The 21,833-nt window shown below is 48.9% G+C and overlaps 1 protein-coding gene and 1 pseudogene across 5 annotated transcripts in view; both read left to right on the top strand.

The window, feature by feature from the left end:
- The window catches only part of PPP2R5C (protein phosphatase 2 regulatory subunit B'gamma), a 127,689-nt gene that overhangs the window by 12,768 nt on the left and 93,088 nt on the right, over positions 1-21,833 (top strand). For 3 of the 5 annotated variants that reach the window (XM_049612134.1, XM_049612131.1, XM_049612132.1), the window contains exon 3: positions 1,855-2,017. In XM_049612134.1, the coding sequence (XP_049468091.1) occupies positions 1,855-2,017 (163 nt within the window). Of the gene's footprint in view, positions 1-1,854; positions 2,018-18,065; positions 18,374-21,833 lie in introns of those variants that run through there. The other 2 variants (XM_049612136.1, XM_049612133.1) reach the window with 2 other exon arrangements.
- LOC125909155 (NADH dehydrogenase [ubiquinone] 1 alpha subcomplex subunit 12-like) lies at positions 1,944-17,915 on the top strand (annotated as a pseudogene).

The raw sequence follows: 21,833 nt of genomic DNA, 5'->3' as shown, positions 1-21,833 counted from the left end.
AAGGAAGACCCGGTTTTTGTGATCAGGTGGAAAGAGTGACACGTCGAGGACAATGTCCAGAGAAGCCCACTGTGAGGAAGAAGCTGCTGACTGGGAGGGCGGGGCGCCCAGGCCCTCGCCCCCCGGTCTGAGTCCTATGTGCACGGGCATCCCGCATCCCGGAAAACTCTCCCCAGGGATTCTTCCGCGCCTTGTCTAAAAATACAGCTTCTCATGGGGTTGTGGGAGGGGGGATGGGCTAAATGGGTCAGGGGCATTAAGGAATCTACCCCTGAAATCGTTGTTTCACTATATGCTAATTTGGATGTAAATTTTTAAAAATAAAATTTAAAAAATAGAATAAAAAAATACAGCATCTTGGGGCGCCTGCGTGGCTCAGTCGGTTAAGCGTCCAACGTCGGCCTGGGTCATGATCTCCCCGTTCTTGAGTTGAGCCCCACTTTGGGCTCTGTGCTGACAGCTCAGAGCCTGGAGCCTGCTTCGGATTCTGTGTCTCCCTCTCTCTCTCTGCCCCTCCCCTGCTCGCGCTCTGTCTCTCTCTCTCTCTCTCAAAAAGAAACATTAAAAAAAATTTTAATGAAAAATAAATAAAAATAAAGCTGCTCTTAACTTCTTAGTAAAAATTCCACTCAAGAACGAGAGCCGATCATTGGGCGCCTAAGTTGGCGTGAGCTCTCCCAGCCCAGTGTGACTGGAAGACCCTTAGTGGGCTCCTGCTTCCAGGGCGAGTTGGGTCGGCTTTTTACAGCCGCACACGGGCACCTCCGAGCTCCGTCCCTTTCGGGCAGACCGGAGGCTCGGGAGGGGTGAGCAGGCTGCACAGAGAATCGTGACGGTCGACGCCCGGTGCGCCCCGGCATCGCTGCGGGGGGCCATGCACGTGCGTGCACCTCTGAGCTCCCCCCCCCACCGTGGGCCTGCGCAGGCGTAGGGACCCCCGGCTGTGCCGCACGCGCCCCCGTCACCCTCCCGCCTCCCCTCGGGTGTTTGCACAGCCGCTCCTGTCATTGCACGCGTCCTGGGACGTCCCAGGTTGCCGCAGTGCAGTGTGGAGCTGCACGGAGGGGGTGGCGAGAGGGAGGAGCACTTCCTGAGGCTCCAGGGACAGGTGCTTTCACGTGGCTCTCGCACATCGCCGAGGGCGGACTGGTGCGCAGGCAGAGGGGCGAGGTGCCTGCTCCGTGAGTTTCCTGTGGCTGCTGTGCCCATGACCACAGACTCCTTATCTTACACTTCTGGAGGTCAGAAGTCTACAGTGGGGCCCACGTGAAGATGTCGGCGTGGCGGGTGCTTCCGGGAAGCCGAGAGGAGAATCTGCCTCCTGGCCTTTTCCAGCTTCTAGAGGCCTCGGGCGCTACTTGGGCTCGTGGCGCCTTCCTCTGACTTCTTCCAGTGCCTCTGACGCTCTCACCTCTGCTTTGTCATCTGCTTCTGTTTTGCCTTGTCTTGTCTGGTAAAGCCCTGTGATGACTTGGGCCCCCACCCTGATAATCCAGGATCCTTACCTCATCGCATCTCCAAAGTCCCTTTTGCCAAGTAGGGAGACCTCCTGGGTTCCAGGGATCAGGACGTGAACATCTTTGGAAGGTCATTGTCATCAGCCTGTATGTATCCATCAGCCTGGATGGCAAATGCATAAGAGAAAAGTTTGAAACAGGAGAATCTCTAGAAACCCAGCATTACTAGGGGCGGGATAGGGCACGGACTCCAGCCACTGTAAGGAGGGACGTTTAGGGCAGAGTGGAGTAAAAACTGTCCCGGAGTAAAAACTTGTGTATATTTTCCAGATTCTAATTGGGCTACAAGATACAACCGTTTGACATATGCGTCTGTCTGTTTTTGTTTTGGAAACAGATTTCCGGCAGGAAAAACAACCTTCCTGCTACCCCGTCTACCGTATCCAGCAAAATAAAAGTGCCCGCCGCTCAGCCCATAGTGAGGAGGGACAAGCGGCAAAACTCTTCGAGGTTCAGCGCCAGCAACAACAGAGAGCTTCAGAAACTACCGTCTCTGAAAGGTAATTTTTATCATTTGCCTTTTAAAAGTTCGAGCGTGCCCATTCAGGGGAGGAGTAACGTTCCCGTGGTTTGCCAGCTGCTGCTTCCTCTGCTGCCTTGATAGTCCACTAGGGTCGTCTTCCCTGTTACGTTTTGTTTTGTTTTGTTTTGTTTCCATTTAATGCCACTAACTGGTCTACCCAAGTGGTACTTCAAACTCCAGAGCTGTTGAGGGTGAACGCCTCACGTGTAGTCCAGGTGGAATACACTAAATGTCTTCGTGTGAGTCGTAAGCAGGCCGGCTGGCGTTCCCTGCGAGGACTTCTCTCCTGCATTTGTCGCCTTTGAACTCTAGCGATTCAGAAAGGAGGTGCTGCAAAGAGAGCACTCGTAAAAACTGTAGCGGGGCCTCCTCGTTTTCCTGGTCTCAGAGAAGCGAGAATTTAGCCATAATCCTTTGTGGGCTGTCTTCGTATGAATCGTTTGGGGATTACTCTGCCCAGGGGGTGCTGCCAGGGAATGGTGCCCTTTGCTTTGAATTTCCCCCAAGATGGCATAGTCCCCCCTTTCCACCTGAAGGTGTTTGGCCCCTAAAAGTGCTCCTCTAGGAGATGTTGAGGTCGAAGTAAAGAAAACCAAGGAAAATAGGGTAAGGACCCCAGAAGTCAAGTGCAAACCTCTGAACACCTTTATATTTGCTAAAATAGAAGACTGGTGTAGTAAACCATCAGACATTTTTCATGCCATACATTCACAACAATGGGTCTTTTTACAAGACGAATGAACCCAGAGCACCCTTACAGGCATATTCCAGTGCCTTCCACGCTGCGGGGCGGATAGCAAGGGCTCACTGCACATGCGCCAGATACATCGGGCAGGGGCAGGGATGGAGGGAGGGAGGGAGGAATGTAAGGATTCATCGATGCCTTTCCTGCCCCTCGCCTGCTGGGAATCTGGGCTGTCCACTCACTGCAGCCTGCAGAGCGCGAATCTGGCTTAGATAACGTCTAGCTTCGTCTTAGATAGTACGCATGCTAAGTCATTTTTGGGAGGGATGAATCCACAGGGCACAGGAGATTTTCAGGACAGTGGGACTACTCTGTATGATACATGGCATTTTGCATTTGTCCAAACCCACAGAATACACAGCCCAAGGAGTGAGCCCGGACGTGAACCGTGGTATTTAGTGAGCGATACTGTATCAGTATTGGCTCATCAGTTGTAACCAACGCACCCACACTAATGCACAATGTTCATAATAGGGGAAACAGGTGGGGGACAGTGTGAAACCTCTGCATTCAATGTTTCTGTAAGTCTCAAAGTCTAGTAATTAAAAAAAAAAAAAAAAGTGCTTCTGTTGCCATCTTCTGAGAACCCCCGGCTGTTGGATCTTTGAACTTTTAAGCCAGCCCTTTAACATCCTTCACGACAGCGTTACTGTCTTCTTTGGTTGGTGATCATTTGGATTTATCCACTAATTTATCGCTTTATACTTCATTCTTGTTTGTATCTCAGACTTCTCTCCTGGGATCATCTTCCTTCTATTTGAATATGTCGTGTAGATGGGGCGCCTGGGTGGCGCAGTCGGGTAGGCGTCCGACTTCATCCAGGTCACGATCTCACGGTCCGTGAGTTCGAGCCCCGCGTCAGGCTCTGGGCTGATGGCTCGGAGCCTGGAGCCTGTTTCCGATTCTGTGTCTCCCTCTCTCTCTGCCCCTCCCCCGTTCATGCTCTGTCTCTCTCTGTCCCAAAAATAAATAAACGTTGAAAAAAAAAATTAATTGAATATGTCGTGTAGAATTTTCTTTCATGAGAGTCTACTGGTGGCAAAGTCTTTATTTATGTAGAAAATATCTTTATTCTGCCCTCATTCTTGAAAGGTGTTCACTGAGTATTGAATTTCAGGTTATTTTCCTTCAGTACAATGAGGATCAGCATTTCACTGCCTTTGACTTCCATTAGGATTGAGAAACCAAAAAGGAATTGTGATTCTTGGCCACTTTTCTGTTTTTTGTCTTTAACATTTGAGTTTTCAATAGTTCCACTGCCGGGTGTCCAAACGTGGGTTTCTTTGTTCGTCAGTCCTTTTGGGGATTCATCCGGCACCCCTGTGTTGTTGGACTTCCTCAGTGGTGGAAAGTTCTCATCCGTTGTTTCTCCTACATTTATCTCTCTTTTTTCTGTGGCTTTAATCAAGACGTATTAGACTTTTTCATTTACTGTCTTTCTTTTGATCTTCATCTGTATTTTTCAAACGTTTTGTGACTTACCATGCCCTATTCACGATGAGAGAGTCTCACGTTATCTACGGTGAAGGACGGTTTTCTTGTTCTTAATTCTCAACCGATCGTGGACTAATGCTTTCATAAAACACAGTAAGAGTAAATAACTATAAAAGCGACATATCAAATGCAGCCTTTTTTGTTATGATAGCCAGTGGACCTAAAGTTGCCTCGCTAAAGTGCCACCAGAATCTTTAAACACCATGCCTCATTTCTGTTGCTCAGAATCTTCAGGTCGGTCTAGTATGTGCTGAACTCGCTTTGTTCAGCTTTTAACCTGAGATATACTTCTTCGTTTATGGGAGTTATGTTTCTAGCCTGCAGCATGACTTTCTCATACTTTCCGTTCTATCTCGGGTCACCCTCGTCGTTTCCGTGGGTGCGGTAAGCATAGCTCCTTTGTGGTCCGTGTCAGGTAATAATGTCATCTGAAGTCCTTGTCACATGTTGTTCGTGATGCCTTACTTTCTTGAGTACCTGACTATTTTCCACTGTGTGCTGGTCATTGTACTCAAATATTTAAGATAAATTAAAACCTAAGACAAAAGTGCCTTCTTCCATAAGGATTTGGTTTTTCTGGTCTTTGCTGCTTTTGCCACACACCTGGGTCACCACTGGTGTGGGAGTGTTGTAAATCACAGCACTCATTTATTATGACTTGTTAAATCCGTCAGGCTGGTCGTCCGGTAAAATATTCCACTTACTCCCTGTCGTTCTTGTACATAGAGCCTTTTATTGGATGGAATGCCGCGTAACGCAGGAGATACTGGAATCAGTGCCAGATACGCATTCGATCTGGTGACTGTCCTAAGTGATGCCAGATTTTACAGTGTGTTAGGGTGCTGACAGGTTGACCTCTCCGTGAGACGATGACACTTCCCTCTGCATCTGCACTGTCCAGAAGTACTGATGCTGATTTGCAAGGTATATTTTGGCATCCTGCCAGCGTCTGTTTGCCACCAACCGTATGCTAATGCTGTATACACCATGCGACCGTGCTTCCTTGGGACAGCAGTGGCTCTGGAGACTTAACACGTGATCTGGCATTCTTCCTCAAGCAGAGCCGTCTCCTACCAACTGGAGATACTTGGTTACCTTGACGCATAGTTCCTACTGGAAGTCAGGACGGGCTTGATGTTCTGCCTTTTAGTTACCAATTTCCCTCAAACGGTGAAAACCTAAAGATTTTTTTCTGGTTTTCTCTTTTTTGAATATCGTTATGAACTTAGAGATCCCATTGATTTCAGTGTGCTTCAACCTACTAAAATTGTTATCTTTTCTGATGTGCAGATACATAATTTTAAGCATTGGGTATCCTTCGGGCTAACTCCCGTGTGTGTTTTTTGACATGGATGCATTTATTTTTGATTCCTTGATTTCTGAGACAGTAAGATGTCCCCCAGCCTCATTTTGAACCTTCCTTGTCCCAGACCTGGAATCGGCCATTTTCAGAGAGTCCTGATTTCTTTCAGTGGGGATTGGTTTTAGAGACCAAAATCTGGGTGCCGGGGGTGATTGTTGCTATTGGACTGATGTTGCTTTTAAGTGCTGTCAGCGGAGGGAGTTGGTATATAAATACATGTATATTTTAGTCGTGCTTTCTTACTGACATTTTCAGTTCAACTCTAATAGTACGGTATTTTCACACGTTTCTTGAATTTTCAGTTTTATCTCTTTTACACTGAAAATCTTGGTTTCTAACATCGTTGACGTAATTATTGCTATATCCTATTAAAATCATTCACAACAACAATACTGATAGTATTACAAATGCTAGGCACTTTGAATTGGCTCATTTCGTTGCAGAAAAAGCAGTTGTGTTTTTATTGGGATCTCATCACCTTTTTAAATGTCCGGGAAGGATGGCCTCTTTAGGAAGTTTGCATCCTCTTACATAAGAGTGTGCTCTGTGAAGGCCACTTTCATTTCCTTTTAGGTTTTTTAAAGTTCCCCTTTCTTATTAGGTTTGTACCTAGATATTCTGTTATTGTTGCTATTGTGAGTGCCTTCTAAGTAGTTGTTAATTATTTACGCGAAGGCTGTTGATTTCTGTGTCTTGCTTTCACATCCTGCTTTCTTGCTGAATTGTCTTACTGTTTGCAGTAGTTTTTCAGCTGATTCTTTTGGATGTTCCAGGTACCTGGTTAGATCTGCATGTGAAGATAACCTCACCTCTGGGGCGGGGCACCTGGCTGGCTCAGTCAGCATGCAGCTCTTGATCTCAGGGTCGTGAGTTCAAGCCCTACGTTGGGCATAGAGCCTACTAAAAGGAAAAAAAAAAAGATAACCTCACCTTTTTGTTCCTAATTCTTATACCTCTGGTGTCTTCCTCTTGAGTTGGCTGAAAATTCCCATAAGACGTTACATGTGGCGGTGCAAGTGGGCACGTTTGTCTTGTTCCTGACTTTAATGGAAATAGAAGCAGGATTTTTTTTCAATGTTTATTTAGAGAGAGAGGACGCACACAGGGGAGGGGCAGAGAGAAAGAGAGAGAGAGAATCCTAAGCAGGCTCACACTGTCAGCACAGAGCCCGACATGGGGCTCAGTCACACGAACTGTGAGATCGTGACCTGAGCTGAAATCAAGAGTCCGACGCTCAGCCAACTGAGGCGCCCAGGCATACCAAGGAAGCGGGATTTTTTAAAAACCGTTTACTATTCTGTGGTGATCCTAGGTTTTCAGCCATTACAGGTTTTGCGCTGTAATATAAATTTTTCATTGTTCGCGTCTTTGAAGCTTTTCTGAAGCTGGACGCAGAGAAAGGAGGTATTGGATCGAAGCCTATGTGATACCGCCCAGATGCTGTGGCCCCAGACACGCTCTACCCAGAGCGGATGAGACGTCTGTCCCATTGCACCTTTTCAATCCTGGGGTCATTTAAAATCTTGAGTCATTTGTTACGTGGAGAGTAGTATTTCCTGTTTTTATTCATTTAACAGTGAGGCTGAATGTAGACTTCGGGCCTTTCCATTCAGAGATTTCCCTGAGTTAGTCCCTTCCTTGACCATTTTTGGTCTGGAAGGTAAAGTGTTCAGATGCCAAGTGAAGGGAGATGTTTTGACTGCCGTGTGGGAGGAGTAAATCGATCAAGCAGCTTGTAAGAGCCTGGGAGAAGTAGTCAAGTCCTAGAGAAGCAACTGGGACTTCACCGCAATTGTGACCTTGGGGCAGAAATTTTGAGTTGCTAAGCGCTTGGCCTTTTGTGAAAGAAGTTGTTACACTATTGTTGGGAGAATTTACGTTAATTCTCAAAACTTGGCTTTTGAACTGCAGTGAAAATCTTCTATTTCTTGCCTTCCTTGTGTGAAAATTCAATACTTCAGCCGTATTCAAAGCAGTTCAGTTTCTGATACAACTGAAAACTTTGCCATACAAGCGGGTCACTTTTACTGCCTAGAGATGAACCGTGCCTGTATTTAGAGGGAGCTTGCCTCGTGGCCATTAGTCGAAGAACCCGACCATGGAGAGTGAGAAGGTGCCAGAGTGCCTGCCCTAATTCTGGTGGGCTGAGAAACTGCCCCCATCAGTCCTGTCTCCTGCCACGTGCTTGGATTTCTGCGTCTGCTCCTGGTGGCCCACAGTAACAGAGGAGATGGCCCAGGCGCGGCGAGGCAGATGCCAGTTCACAGCAAATATTTCCTGACCGTCTGGGTTGTCCGGAGCACGGGGAGGTGCTCAGGGAAATGACAACGACCAACGGCGGCCCTGGCCCTCGGGGAGCCAGCCGACCCACAATCCACCACGCTTTTCGCACTCAGGCCCCGCGTGGCCACATTCCGTCAGCGGCTGGGCCGCAGACACGCCACCACGGCCACCCTCGCGCGTGACCGAGAGCTGGCGCCACGTCAGCCGGCCCGGCCCTTCTCAGACACCCCGCTGTCCGCCCTCCTCGGGCCACGGGCCTGGCTGTCGCTGCCGGGGTCAGTCTGGCCTCTGCCCCCTGTGCTCTGGCCACCCCCTCGGAGAAGAGCCTGGCAGTCTTCTTCCAGCTGTCACCTCCCACTTAGTCTGGCTCAGGCCCTCCCCGCCGGGGTTTCCCACAGCACCTCACACTCCGCTCACGACCAACGCGCACACGCACACGCCATTCCCTGGGTGTTCCCATCCTCCGTCCGGTCCCTTGCAGCCCTAGACGCTGGCTCTGCTCCGTCTCTGCCTTCCCCAGAGGCAGCCACCGCGCCCCGCCGTGCCTTCCTGCTCCGTTGTGTCCTGAACCACCCTGGCCCAGGCCTCTGCCTTCTCTCTTTTTTTATTAATTGTGGCAAAATAGTCATAGCATGGTGTTTGTCGTTTTAACCACTCACAAGTGACCCTTTCAGTGGCATTAAATATGCCCGTGGTGCTGTGCGCCCACACCTCCCTCTCCTCATCCCCGTCTGGACCTGCCCCTGCTCACCCGTGCCTCCCACCGCCCTCCCCCAGCCCCGCAACTGCCTTCTACTTCTGGCCCTAGGATTTCAACCCCTCCAGGAAGTGAATCATACAGAATTGGTCCTGCTGGGTCTGGCTTCTCTCTCTCAGCCTAGTGTCCTCAGGGGTCATCCACGTTGTAGCCTGTGACAGGGTTTCTCCTTCTGTTTCTTGGGTTTTTTTTTTTTTTTAACGTTTATTTATTTTTGAGACAGAGAGAGACCGAGCATGAATGGGGGAGGGTCAGAGAGAGGGAGACACAGAATCTGAAACAGGCTCCAGGCTCCGAGCTGTCAGCACAGAGCCCGACGCGGGGCTCGAACTCACGGACCGCGAGATCATGACCTGAGCCGAAGTCGGACGCTTAACCGACTGAGCCACCCAGGCGCCCCTCTTGGGGTTTTTTTCTAAAGTTTATTTATTTTGAGGGAGAGAGAGAGAATCCCAAGCAGGCTCCATGCCGTCAGCGCAGAGCCCGACGCGGGGCTCGATCTCACGCGTCGTGAGATCATGACCTGAGCTGAAATCGTCGGACCCTTACCCGACCGAGCCACCCAGGCTCAGTCTTCCTTTTCAAGGCTGAACATGCTCCATCGAACGGCTAGACCACAGTTCGTGTGTCCATCTGTCCGCTGGTGGACACTCGGGTTGCAGAACACGCTGCACGTGTTAACTTCACTGTCCACCCGTGTTCCTCTCGTGCAGCGTGTCACCAAGGGCAGAGCTGTGCTGCTGCCCAGGCCAGCATCTGCCAAGGATGCAGGAGACACACTTTACGGAAGGAATGGAAGGGCCTTCGAGCCCTCTGCCTGCTCCTTCCTCGCTTCTTCAGTTTCCAGAGAGCTGCGGTGACGTCCCCTCTCATGAGGAGACCAGTCCAGGCTCACACACACACCCCCTAACTCCCCGCCGGCTCTTCCGTGTACAAGGAGGTTTGCTCTTAAGAGCTGACGTGAGAGCACCTTAATCTATCGTGCATGCTGGAGGCACCCAGGGTGGGTGCCCTGCCTTCTGTGAGCACCTGTTCTGGCTCTAAAGGTTCCCGGCCCAGCTGTGGGGACAGTGACAGCCAGTGCTCGGGGTGAGCTTTCCCTGGGCTCCTCCACGTCCCCCTGCTGGCCGTGCCCGGGGACCAGCCCGTCCACGCTGTCCACTCACAGGACTCGCTCCCATGGACAGGGCGACCAGTGCCTGCCCCTTTGTCCTTGCTGTTGGCAAGCAGAAGTTCCCTGGCAACCTTTGAACACAGCTGAATGCTAGGTATCTTTGATCTGCCTAAGGAAAAAGTCTATTTTAAACTCTAAGTGAAGCCAACTGTTTTAGGTTAGCTCTCTTGCCCAATGAAACGTACATCATCCGCGGTCCTACAGCTTCCAGTTTAAAAAAAAAAAAAAAAGATAGTGCCGACCAGCACAACGGCCACGCCGTGCGACACTGCCATTCTCGAGGTTCAAAAACAACTTGCTTTTCAATGAAAGAAAACTGTAAAACTTCTTGACTAAAATATGAGCATATTTAATTTGCCTGCAAAATTGCCTGGGAGATGAAAAATAAAACCTTAAGCTAAATTTAGAAATGAAAACTGGAAAGTTTTATTCAGAATTGCTAAAGCAGAAATAAAATCAGTGGGATGTATTTACAGGCAGTTTGTTTTTAAATAAAGACCAAAACAAAGCGACAGAGGGACCAGAGAATAAAAAGAGTAATTCGGGTTGTTGTTGTTGTTTTTAACCTTCACTTCTGTACCGCACAAAGATGTTTGCACTGGCATCTCTGATGGGAGGCCGCACGGAGGAGGGCTGTGTGCACCCAGAAAGGTGCCCTTCCTCCGTGGGCATTAGCTCAGGGCCTTCCCCCCCCCGCCCCCCCCCCGGGGCTGCAGCAGCAGGGAGGGCAGGGTTGGGTGGTCGAGGGAGAGTTAGAGACCAGTAGGGAGGCCATCGTGGGGGGCATGGAGGGCAGGTCGACCGCTCACAGGTGCTGCAGGAGGTGGCAGCGGGAGACCCGAATTGTGCACCCGGGGGACTAGATGGCGTGCCCCTCCTAGTTATGTACTACAGGGAAGAGGTTCAAAGAGCAGGAAAGGGGTTTATAGGATCAGAACAGAATTGGTGTTACTGCTTGAGTCGTCCGTCATTTGGGGCGTTCGCTGATGCACCTGCCGTTTGCCAGGCACCGTCCAGGGACTGGCGGGGGGAGGGAGCCTGTGGCCCAGGGAGGGGGTAGGAAGGCTTCTGGAGCGGGGGTGGGCAGTGTCGCAGAGATCCCCTATTGGCTCTGCTGCACTGTCCTCCTGCAGCCGAGGGATCTTTCCGAAGCATTGTTGGTAAAGGCCATGATCTTGGAGTGCTGCGGTGTGCACAGCTTTCAGCCGGAATGGCTGGAGCCAGTCCCTCCCGAGCCCAGCACGTAGTCTACTCCGTCTGTGACATTGGCACCTCCTGACACCCGAGGAGGTAGAGGATCACGTACGCCCCCTTTTCCGGGTGAGATGAGAACCATCCTGGGGTAGTCAGGGTGGCGACAACTTGGTCGCGGTGCCAGGGGCGTGGCTGCATTCGGAGCCTCTCCTGGGCTGGTCTCCGCAGCGAAGACGGTGCTCCAGAGACAGGTTGGACCCTGGTAGTTGTAGTGAGCGTATAGATTCGGTGCAGAAGTGGCAGAGATGGTGGCAAAAGTAACTAGTCCGTGACTCATTCTTTGAAGCCGGGAGGGAGTCCACAGCCTCTAGTTCGTCGGTTCAGTTTGTCTTGCCTGATTTAGGCCAATTTTTGTTTGTGTGTTTTACGTACAGGAGCTCCTTTACACAGCACAAGGAAGAAACCTTCGGGATCGTAGTTCCTGGGTGCTCATCACAGCCCATTCTCTGTTCTTAGCCTACAAGCCAACGGGCGGCATTCATTAAGGGTTTCCCCCGTGCTAGCTTAACCTATGCGTCTTTTTAAAAACCATCATGTTTAACTTTTATCATAGTAGTATGTGCTTATTTGATCAATGCTGAGAGAGATACAGACACTTCAGAAAGAAAAGCCACCCGCTGTCATAACACTCAACAGTGACTGTGGTTCATATTTTGGGAGTGTTTCATCTTATGATCATACTATTTCTGAAAAGTTATACACTCCCCTATTCACTTATTTTCATTTTACATATTTATAACTATTTTTGATGGATGTCTAATGTTTCATTGTGTGGGAAAATCCCTTTGACGTTAAGGTAGTTTTTAGTATTTTGGAATCACAAAAACGTGATGCTCTCAAAAAAAGTTATTAGGAATTAACCAAGGAGATAAAAAACTAGTACACTGAAAACAACAAAACGTTGCCAAAAGGCACTGATGACAACACGAGTAGACGGAAAGACCCCTGTGTTCATAGGTTGGAAGGCAGCATTGTTAGGACGTCAGTACTGACCAAGGAGACCTACAGATTCAGTGCAATCCTTATCAAAATCCTAATCGTATTTTTCTCCAGAAATAGGAACATCCATTCTAAAATTTGCATGGAATCTGCAGGGACCCCCAATGGCCAAAGCAGTCTTGAGAAAGAAGAACACACTTGGAGGTCTTAAATTTCCTGATTTCAAAAATTTCTGCAAAGTAACCAGAACGGTGTGGTGCCAGCATAAAGACAGGTATATTCACCAATATGGAGGAGACTAGAGAGCCTGGAAATCAACCCTCCCATAGATGGTTGAATGGTTTTCCCTACTGAGTGGGGAAAGGACAGTCTTTCCAACAAATGGCCCTAGATAAACTGGATATCCAAATGCAAAGAATGAAGTTAGACCCTTACCTCACACCATGCACAAAAGGTAACTCAAAGTGGATCAGAGACCTAAATAGAAGAGCTAAGACCATAAACCATTAGAGGAAAACATAGAGGAAAAGCTTCATGCCCTTGAACTTGCTACTGATTTCTTCTAAATGATGCCAGAAGCACAGGCAACAAAAATAAAAGTTAAGTTGGACTACATCAAAATTTAGTGGGGAATCTTTTGTGGTCAGTTCCACGCTCCCAAGTGCATTTTGAGCGTCGCACCCGGGAGGCTGGGCCCACAGGACACGATGGAGATCTCGTGGGTCCTGAAACACAGGCTACAGCAGGTCAGCGGCCACGGCAGCCTCCACGGCTATCTAGAATTTTCTTCAGGGCCAACGATGTGAGGGTTGGTACATTAGTGGGGGGAGACAAATATGGAAACAAATACTATGAGGACAACAATCCGCTTTTTGGCCGTCACCAGTGGGTTACGTATACTACTGAAATGAACGGCCAGAACGCATCTCGGGATGTGGACGGGCGTCTCCTGAATGGCATTGTTGGCCTCGCTCTGTGACCGATGATCCTCCAACAACAGAACCACCTACTGCTCGTAAATTCATTTGGACAAACCATACGTTGAATGTGAGCGGCGCTCCAGACAATGTACCTTATTCTACCACTAGAAAGAAGATTCGAGAGTGGGTCCCACGTTCAACACCTGACAAGTAAAGACCATGGAAAATAATTTAAACATGTAGAATATGGGCTCTTCATGCAATTGCACTTTTACAGCTTACCATTAACTTGATTAAAATTGATGAAGCAAAAAATAAAATTTCTGTGCCTCAAAAAACAGTCAACAAAGTGAAAAGGCAACCCACAGGATGGGGAAAAAATTGGAAATCGTTCATCTGATAACAGATTAATATCCAGAATTTACAAAGAATTCCTCCAACTCAACAAGAAAACCCGATTTAAAAACGGAAAAAGGACTCGAATAGACAGATCTCTGAAAAAGATACACAAATGGTCAGTAAACACGTGAAAACATGATCAGCATCACTAATCGTTAGGAAAACGCTAATCAGAATCACAGTGAGATACTACTCCACATCTGTTAGTGTGGCTGCTGTCAAAGGATCAAAAAAAACCACAGAAAATAACAAGTGCTGGTGAGGATGTGGAGAAACTGGAGCCCTCGTGCACTTTTGGTGGGAATGTAACAGGCTTGGTGCCGCTGCTGTGAGCAAAAGCATGGAGGTTCCTCAGAAAGGTAAATGCAGAAACACCGTAAGTTCCAGCAATCCCACTTCTGGGCGTGCACCCCAAGGAACTGAAAGCAGGGACTTAAGATAGATCCTCGCACACCCGCGTTGCAGCGGCTTTATTCACACTAGCCCGGAGGCAGAGGCAGCCCAGCGTGTCCACCCGTGGATGGACGGGACGACACGCGGTCCGGTCACACAGCGGAACATCATCCAGCCGTACAAAGGGCGGAGGCGCTGACACCCGCCGCCACGTGGATGGACCTCGAGGACGTCACAGAGCGAAGTACGCCCGTCACAGAAGGACACACGCGCATGATCCCGCTTGGAGGAGGTGCCCGGGGTAGTCAGAGTCACAGAGACTAGGACGGGGGGTGCTGGGGGTGGGGGTGGGAGTTAGTGTTTACTGCAGACAGTACCAGTTTTGCAGGATGAAGCTCTGTGGATGGACGGTGGCGACGGCTGCAAAACGGTGTAAATGTGCTTAAAACCACACGAGCTGAACACCGGGAGTGAAAATGGTTAAGACGGTAAATTTCACCTCATGTGCGTTTTAGCAGTTTTTTAAAAATTTTAACGTGTGATGCGCACCCCGCTACGACATGTCTGGAATAGACACATCTCTAGAATAGATTCCCAGGGGCAAAATTACCTGAAGACTCTTGATCCATATTGCCAGGTTATTTTCCAAAAGGATCAAAACAGTTTATAGATTTGTTGGCAGGGTCACAACATGCCTCTACCAGTATTGAGTAGTTATCATTTTTTAAAATGATTCCTGATTTAATAGGCAAGGAAATACTTTTTCATACAATTATTGATCAGTTGTGGTTCTTTACAGCATCAAGGCCCTGGTTTTTTGTTGTTTTTTTTTTATAATTAACTGTAGTTGATTATTAACTCCCCGTGTTTATGGCATTTATATTTCCTCTGGTTTTTTGAGGGGAACATACAGAAATTTGTAAATTTTTTAATGTGAACAGTATCCATTCAGGGTTTGCCCATTGTTTTTAAATGTCCTTTTTAAAATGTATTTTCTTTCTTTATTTTGAGGGAGAGAGTGGGCGTGTGCGGGGGAGGGGCAGAGAGAGACTCTTAAGCAGGCTTCTCATTCAGCATGGAGCCTGACATGGGGCTCGATCCCACGACCCTGGGATCATGACCTAAGCTGAAATCAAGAGTCAGATGCTCAACCAACTGAGCCACCCAGGTGCCCCTAAATGTCCTTTTCTTTTCATATTCACTTCCTTTCTGAAAGCTGTGGGGGTTGGGGAGAGGGAAGGATTTGGGTTTGTTTCTTATTGAACTGACCTCAGATTTTATTTTATTTATGGGAAGACTTAAACGGACTGATCCCCACATAGCCAACCCGTCATGCAGCCAATCTTCCCCTTCCCGCTGACTCGAGATTCATCTTTGTCACAGGATACACTGGGGTGTCTGTGCTTACTGCCTTGGGGGCTGTTGCCTCCGCCTCGCTGACCTCTTAGGCCCCCATCACACCAGCATTAATTCCCAAGCTTTACAGTGGGTAAGACTAGCCGTCCTCAGAAGTAATCTCATCCTCTTGCTTCTTATGTTTCAACTGTAGAATCGCTTTGTCAAGAAAAAATGTGTCAGAAAAATAGAGACCCAACCAAATGCTGACTGGAATTGCTTTAAACCTATAAATCAGTCTGGGGAAAAATTAACACCAGCATGTGTATAGTATTTATGCTTCCGGCCCAGGACATGCCCTCTGGATACTTCCTCAGGTGTTTTTTCCTCTCCCTGTATTACTTATTTGTTTGCTTGTTTGTATTTAGGGTGTGTTTCCTTGGTGATTTCCAGATCACAGTCCTGGCGTTCTTTAAGGAATTACTTCATGTGTACAAGGCTTCAAAAGAGCATGGGGGGAAATCACTAATAGAGCTGAGATCCTTTGATCTGAGATCATTAAGAAAACTACATCAAGGAAATGTCTTCCCTTTTTCATTGACTTCTCATCTGTATACTTTATGTAAAGATTCTAGGAGTCTTTCCCCCTTATTTCTTCACTTTAGGCTCATCAGCACAGTCTTGGGACGGGCACATTTCCCCTTCTCGTCTCATATTAAAGAGATTATTTGAGGGCAGCTCTCTTTTTTTAATTTTTTAAATTTATTTTGAGGGTCTGTGCGTGTGCAGGGGAGGGGCAGGGAGAGAGAATCCCAAGCAGATTCCGTGCCGTCAGCGCAGAACCCCACGCGGGGCTCAGACCCACGAACCATGAGATCACGACCTGAGCCAAGATCAAGTCGGATGCTTAACTGACCGAGCCCCCCAGGCGCCCCTGTCTGGTTTTAAAGTGCAGATCCGCAGGAAGCATCTGCTTCTGGACCCCTTTACCAAGCACACCTCGTTCCTAATTGCACACATGTCTGAGTTCATCCGGCATCGCTCCCTGGGTGAGAAGGTGGTGGTGATCCTGGGAGAGCCATCCCTCCGGTGATCTGACAACCCAGAGGGTCTGCAGTCAGAATTTAAATTCCACATTAACCTGACTCAAAGCACAGGCAGCTTTTGCTAAAGCGTGTCTGCTGTTCAGCAGCAGAGGAACCAGGCAGGTGTGCGGCTGTCTGCACAGGGGGTGAAGGCCTGGACCCGTCGCTTGTTATAAATAATCGCACGGCCAGCTCTGGAGGCTAGCAGCATCCTTCAGCTCCGGGAAGAGGGAGGCAGGGGTGGGATCTGATTTGCCTTTACTTACTTATTTTTGTGATCGATATCGACGCACATTGTAAAGACTGCATTCTTGCTGGTGAGGGGGCCTTACTAAACACTCCTGGAGGATCATAGCTGTTCACTCACTCGTTGAAATGGATCGAGGGCCAGCCCACAGATGTAACTGCTAACCCCACCTGTGTCTCGGGGGTTTCTTACCATTGTGAATTATGCTTAGGAACCAAAGGGCTTTTGCGTTCTTGTTTACAAGTGGGGCAGGTGGGCGGAGGGAGTTGTGCGAGAGGACATGGGTGTGGTTTGGACAGATTTAGTTGTGTGTGAAGAAGTGAGGTTTTTTTTCAGTTGTACCTGCCAGATTTTTTTTTAAGTTTATTTTTATTTATTTTGAGAGAGAGAGAGAGAGAGTATGAGCAGGGGAGGGAGGCAGAGAGACAGAGAGAGAACCCCAAGCAGGCTCCGTGCCACCAGTGCAGAACCCGACACAGGGCTCAAATTCACGAACCGTGAGATCATGACCTGAGTTGAAATCAAGAGCCGGACACTCTTGGTTGAGCCACTGAGGCAACCCTGCCAGATATTTCTCTTATAGCTTGTTTTTACTTGGAGCTGGTAGTAATATTTCTTGTTGTTAGGGAGTCATGTCTTCAATCGCCTCATACTCCAGAGACGATGTCTTTCTCCTTGGAACAGCTTTTTACATTAACTCTTTTTGAAGCCAAGAAACTAAGATCTAAATAATAGCCTCTGAAATTAGTCCCATAAAAATAAGTGAAATATCCTTTTTAGTCTAAAATGTTTAAACTTGAATCTCTAAAAATATAAGGGGTGCCTGGGTGGCTCAGTCGGTTGAGCATCCAACTTTGGCTTAGGTCATGATTTCCAGGTTTGTGAGTTCGAGCCCCACGTGTGGAGGCTGCTCAGGAGTCTCTCTCTCTCTCTCTCTCTCTGTCTCTGTCTGTCTGTCTCTCTCTCTCTGCCCCTCTCCCACTTATCTTCCTGCACGCGCTCTCTCTCTCAAAATAATAAATTAACTTTAAAAAATTAGATAAAAACTTAAAAGTACCTACTGTGTTGACCTCTTCGGCATACATAAATGGAGAGTGCATTTCATTTTCTGGCTTTCTCTTTTTAACCCCCTTAATTTGTAGCACTTCCTGGTTGTTCAGTTTAAGGAGGCTTTCCTTGTCCATATGATTTTTTTCACTGAATTTTCCCAGTAAGAGACCTCGATCTGGAGAGAAGCGGGCGTTCGGGGATCGGCTGGGCTGGTAACTTGGTAGGACAGGCTGAGCGCCAGCCCACACTGGCGACGGGGGGGGGGTTGCATAATGTTGGCCCAGCCCCTGGCTGGAACATCACGGAGCCGGGTGCCGGCGCGGGAACCGTGGGCCGGAGCCGGGAGCGCCGGGAGCGCAGGGAGCCGGGAGCAGAGGCGGCCGCGCACCTCTGACCCCCGGGGGCGACGGGCACCGGGGCTCCCGCGCCCCCCTCCCCCGCCCGCCCGCTCGCTCGCCCTCCCGGCTCGCAGAACGTCGGCCCCCCGGGCCGGTGGGGCTGGCGGCCTCGGAGCCCGGCCCCGGGGGCCGAAGGTCCGCGCGGAGCGAGGCCGCGGGAGCCCGGAGCCGCGCCGGGTCCGCGCACCCTGACAGCCGAGCAGGGCGCTCTCTCCAATTGCAGTTTTTTTAGTGTCATTTTAAGTTGCAGCTTCCGGCCAATCAGCGCGCGCCGAGCCCGCTGACATCACGGGGCGGCCAGTTCCCTCCAGCTGCAGAGCTTCAGTTTGTCTTTTTTTTTAAACTAAAATGGAGGCTGCTTTCTTGCCTTAAGGAGTACACTGCCTCTCCCGCTGGAGTCTAGATGTGGACATGTAATAAAGCGGGCAGCAGGATGGTGGTGGACGCGGCGAACTCCAACGGGCCCTTCCAGCCCGTGGCCCTGCTCCACATTCGGGGTAAGTTATTGTGTGTCTCGCCGAATCGGAACCTTCCGGGGCTAGTTAATAAATGGCTATTGTGCCTCGGATCAGAGGAGCAGGAAGTCCCCGCCGGCGGAGCCGCTGCGTCCGGCCGCCGACCCCGCGGGGGGCGGGGTGGGGGTGGGGGGGCTCGGCTGTGTCACCGCGGCTCCGTTCGGCGTCGGACCAACTACTCCCGGAATCCCAGTCTCGACCGAGGCCTGGCACGCAGAGTTCGAAGCTGGTTTTTCTGCCGTCTGCTGGCCCTCCCCTCCCCCTCCCCGAGCCGTGCTGATGTCAAAGGATGTGAAGTCACTGCCCGGGGAAGGTATTGGGTGGAGGTGGGAAGGAGAGGCGGGCGGCAGCGCGGGGCCAACTTGCCCGGCCGCGGAGTTGCCGCTGCCTCGGTGTTGCCGGGCGCTGCGAGGGGTTCTGGGGGTTCGGCGGGTGGGGAGGGGGGTGCGGGGGGGGGGGCTCGGCTAAAATCAACACGAGCTGAAAATATGCAGCAGCGATCGCAGAAAGAACTTCCTTTCAAAGGGCTGTGTTCATTCTTGCGGTGCAGTGCAAGCCTCAGCCAGAAACCCGCTCGCTCGTGCTTTGAGATGCCGACATCTATTGTGGGGTCATAATTCCTGAGATGTTAGCGGGTCCGTGGGACAGTAGGAAATATTTTGCATTTCAACAGGCTCTGTGTTGACATTTGGCTTTAAGATTTAAAATGGCAACAAGTTTTCCGTGTGTACTGAGATCTGACTTTTAATAATTACAGTGTGCTACTTGTGGTTTACACAAAACTGGGGGGGCCGAATTTAGCTGAAAAACACCATTACCATGGTAATTAATAATAATTTCATTAAAATAGAAGCATCAGGGTAGCAGTATACTTACTCTTAGTTGGCATTTTAAAACATTTGTTATATAAGTTTTTTTGTTCATAATTGAGAGAACAGAAAATGGATGTTAAGCTTTACCAGAACACTTTAAATTAAAATGTATATTGTCACAGCTACGCCCTAACAAATCATTTGTAACTGTCACAGTCTCCTCCAGGGACCCGTGTCAAGAAAGGGTGGGGGCAATATTTCTAGGTGACTAATAGTCCGTATGACTAAAATGCCGGACAAGATTTTTCAGATCCTAGGGTGTATCCAGGGCAGATAAACCGCACGAACACTCAATCGGTTGGAATAAAATGGGTGTTGCTTTTCTCTCCAAACCCTCTTTAATAAAGCCGGTGAAAATTCATACCCACGGTGACCAACCTGTAGGTTGGGCTACACATTCATTGTTTTACAGCGTGTGCCCAGAAAAGAGCCAGTGTTGACCACAGACAGCATTTAGACACTTTTATACAGGAACCAAACGGGTAAAAACAAAATGTAATTGTGTTTAGATTTAAGTTAGTCCTTTAAATACTGACTCATTAGCAGTAAGATAATTTTATTGCATCTAAAAGACGTTTTTTGTAGTTTTTTAAGATACAAATAACAGATTTTTTTGGTTTGTGAGCTTTTCCTGATTTTATTAGACACTTAATACTTAATATCCTAGTCATTTTCTGTACTGAGATAACTCTGAAATGGAATCATTTGATTTTACGTATTATACCACACTGATTTCTTTTTATTATTATTATTATTATTCCTAGACTTTATTATAGTCAGGTTGGATTTTTTGCTGTTGGTCAAATAGCTGGTTGGTTATTTTCTGATTGTGGGAGGAAAAGGTAGTGAAGTGTATTAAGAGACCTGAGTTTTTAAGAAGGGATAACCTTTAGGGACCTAAAACTAACTTTTAATTCAAACAGTGGAATGATTTCTAATTTCAAAACTTGAAGAACACTTTGTTGACTCATAGTTTTTAGGGCAAGCATGTATGTTCGTGTGCTGCTTAGCAAGATTTGTTTTGCTTCTGCTGGTTTTCAGATTCTCCACCCCTTAAACATCCGATCAGCCACTCTCTTGTGTGTAACCCGTGCTGAGGGTCAGGAAACGAGACAGAAAGGCACGGCCCCACCCCAGAGCCACCAGTTTTGTGGGAGACCCACGCAGGGGCCCTGGTGCAGGACGGATGCTGGGGCAGGGGCTGGCGGGGGCTGGCGGGAGGATGGTGGGGAGAGGTAGCCACCAGGAGGGGGTGGTGCCGAGGGCTACCTCCCCTCTGTGGGTGCCCCTCTCCGCCTCCCCCCCATTCCCATTTAGGGAAGAGGGGTCTTCCACACAGAAGGGAAAATGACCTTCCAAGGTCACAAGACCCACATGTGGTCGGGCCAGAATCCAAATGCAGGCAGCTGTTTTGTTTTGTTAGTCATCGTTTTTTAAAAAACAAACTTATTTTAAAATAGAAATTTTGGGGGCGCCTGGGTAGCTCAGTCGGTGAAGCGTCCGACTTTGGCTCAGGTCATGATCTCACAGTTTGTGGGTTCGAGCCCCGCTTCGGGCTCTGTGCTGACAGCTCAGAGCCTGGAGCCTGCGTCGGGTTCTGTGTCTCCCTCTCTCTCTGCTCCTCCCCCTCTGACGCTCTGTCTCTCTCTCAAAATTAAAAAATAAACGTTAAAAAAAATTTCTTTAAATACAAATCTCGGCAGTTTGCGAACCTTTTGCCACAGGATTATGCGTGTGCTTTTTCCCAGTGCCTTATCGACATTCATCTGTCTCTGTGGCCTCTTGTATATGGCAGCTTTGTGCCCAGGGTTCATTTCTTCATTTATCTTACGAATATTTATCAGTTCCCCACCACCACATGCCAAGCAGGTCCCTAACTCAGAACCTGAAGCCAGCACTGTTCCAGCTTTCCGAGTTTACAGTCCCCTGCGGGGTGGGGCAGTCAAGTAAACAAATAAATCAACAGGATCCCAAACTGATTAGTAGTCCCAGTGGGTGTGATCGTTACCTTCTGTTAAGTAACCTGGAGTTTGCAATTAATACGGTGAATTCGCATACCCTAAAAAGTTCAAGTGGGCGAGGAACATATTATTGGAACTTATATAAACTTGTCTGTCTGTAGAAGGAGAGAGCGTCACCTGAACTTGATGGCTGTAAATTTAGCTCGATGACTTAAATCCTGTGCTTCCAGCGCCGTCCAAGAGGACTGCCTGCCATCGGTGCCCTCCATGGTGGCCGCTGCCGTGGCCCCTGCCGTGTGTTGGCTGTGGGGCACTTCGGATGTGGCTCGTGCAGCTCAGAAACTGGATTTTTGATGTCATTTCATTATCGTTCCCTCAGATTTAAATAGACTCTTGTGTCCAGCGTATTGAAAGCTCAGCTGTAGCCTGGGATCGGCACTTTCTCAGCGAAGGGCCGGACAGCACAGGTGCACCTCAGTGTCACTGCGGTTCCCTCCCAGACCGCTGCTGCCGTAAAGCTCTTGTGGCGTTCGGTCAAGTCAGATGAATTGTTTGGTTTTCCAGTGCACGTAAAAGTTATGTTGCTTTCGGGGCGCCTGGGTGGCTCAG

This window comes from Panthera uncia (genome assembly GCF_023721935.1).
Source record: "Panthera uncia isolate 11264 chromosome B3 unlocalized genomic scaffold, Puncia_PCG_1.0 HiC_scaffold_1, whole genome shotgun sequence".
Classification (NCBI taxonomy): domain Eukaryota; kingdom Metazoa; phylum Chordata; class Mammalia; order Carnivora; family Felidae; genus Panthera; species Panthera uncia.
Note: the sequence above shows the minus strand (reverse complement) of the source record. Positions and strands in the feature narration are given on the sequence as shown.